This window comes from Pteropus alecto, unplaced genomic scaffold (assembly GCF_000325575.1).
Source record: "Pteropus alecto unplaced genomic scaffold, ASM32557v1 scaffold98, whole genome shotgun sequence".
NCBI lineage: Eukaryota > Metazoa > Chordata > Mammalia > Chiroptera > Pteropodidae > Pteropus > Pteropus alecto.
The window spans coordinates 267,365-268,970 of NW_006443570.1; the positions used below are offsets into that span (position 1 = coordinate 267,365).

General features: G+C 62.7%; 1 protein-coding gene across 2 annotated transcripts in view; it reads right to left on the reverse strand.

Annotated features, from left to right (window-relative positions):
* The window catches only part of WNK4 (WNK lysine deficient protein kinase 4), a 14,157-nt gene extending 12,608 nt beyond the window's left edge, over window positions 1–1,549 (reverse strand). For both annotated transcript variants that reach the window (XM_025041547.1, XM_006924581.3), the window contains exon 1: window positions 855–1,549. In XM_025041547.1, coding sequence (XP_024897315.1) covers window positions 855–1,469 — 615 coding nt within the window. In that variant the 5' untranslated portion in view covers window positions 1,470–1,549. The remainder of the gene's footprint in view (window positions 1–854) is intronic.
* Between the last annotated feature and the right edge of the window lie 57 nt (window positions 1,550–1,606).

The window sequence follows — 1,606 nt, forward strand, 5'->3', positions numbered from 1 at the left end:
GCCTCCTTTGGCTGTCTCTCCTTGCCTGGCCTAGAGCCTGGGGTGCGGCACTAGCAGGAGCAAGGGGCAAGCCCAGTGCCAGGACTCCAGGGAAGGACCCTTCCCCCAGGCTCTGTCCCCCAGTCCGAATCCAAAGCTGCTGGCCCAGACTTAACTAGGTTCTCCCCCTAGGCAGTAAGGCCCTTTGAACCAATATCCCCCTAAAGCCCATGAGGCTCTGTGCTTTCGAATCTGGGATGAAGAACATGACTGGGCTCAGGCCGGGGCCAGGGGTCCCTGTCTTCCCCACCCTCAACTATGGAGAAATCCAGAAATCTGACTGCTCCATAAGGGGCCTGGGAGGGGCCCCATCCTTCCACAACAGCCAGAAATCTAGAAGTGGAGAGCACCCTGCCCTACCACCCCGCCTCCATCATCCCAGCCTCCTGCAAAGATCCAGGTTGAGGGAGGAGGTGAATCAGGGTCATGCTGAGGGTCTGAGGACTTAGGGGAAGGGAGGGACCACTTGCAGGAAAGTGGTGAGGCCAGCCATCTCTCAGACCTGAGTTAGCTCCCTACCGGATTTCCTACTATCTCACTTTCCACCTCTCAGGGATAAGTATGGAGACTTTAAAGTAAGAATGTCCAAACCCATAGGGGAGCCACCATATACCACTGCTCCACCTTCTCTTTCTGTAGCTCAGAACCAGCTAAGTCCATGGATCATCAGAGCAAAGGGGAGGGGGTGGCAGGAATGTCTGGACATTTGACTGGAAAAATACATCCCTGCCTTACTGCTGTCCCCTGGGTCTCCCATCCCAAGACCTCCAAAGGGTGCCATCCCAAGGTGCCACCAAGGGGGTGCCCAGCCGCACCTGCAGCTCACACCAGGCCACCTCCACTGTGGTGTCAGTGTCCAGCCCTCGATACACCGTCTTGAATGAGCCACGTCCAATCTCGATGTCAAACTTGAGATATCGGCCGTCCGGAGACGTTGCCACAGCCTGGGTCTCCATGTCCTCCTTTTCCTCCTGCTCTCGTCGCCTCTCCTGGGCCGCGGCTTCGGGGGCCCTCGGCGGATCCCGGGACCCCGGGCATCCCACGGAGCATGCGAGCTCCGGATGCTCAGAGTCTGTAGCCTTCACCAGGGCTGCCCCAGTCCACGTGCCCTCCGGGGGCTCTTCGGAGTTAGGCGGTGGGCTCCTCGCCGGGATGAGACCAGCGGAGTCCGGAGGATCTGGGGGCTCCGGAACGGGTGAGGCTGGCTGGGACCACGAGCTCAGCAGCCCCAAGTCGACCGAGCTCCGGCGGCTGAGTCGGGAAGAGCGCGGCCGGGGCTCAGCCTTCCCGGAGAAGCGGCGCGCCCGGCGAGGAAGGGGCCCGAGGCGGGATGGCCCAGTGGCAGCGAGAGGGGGCGGAGGCCGCAGCACTAGGTCGGCCTCCGCCTGGGACATGGGGACTGCGTTCTCTGGGGTTGGAGGTGCCAGCATGGGTAAGGGCCCGGCGGCTGGGCAGGAAGCGGCCTGACAGGCAGACTAGCTGGCTGCGCAGCACTCGGGCTGAGCTACTGGGGCCCCAGTCCCCGGCTTCCCCGCCCCGTCCCGCCCGGTGACCCGCCTCCAGCCGA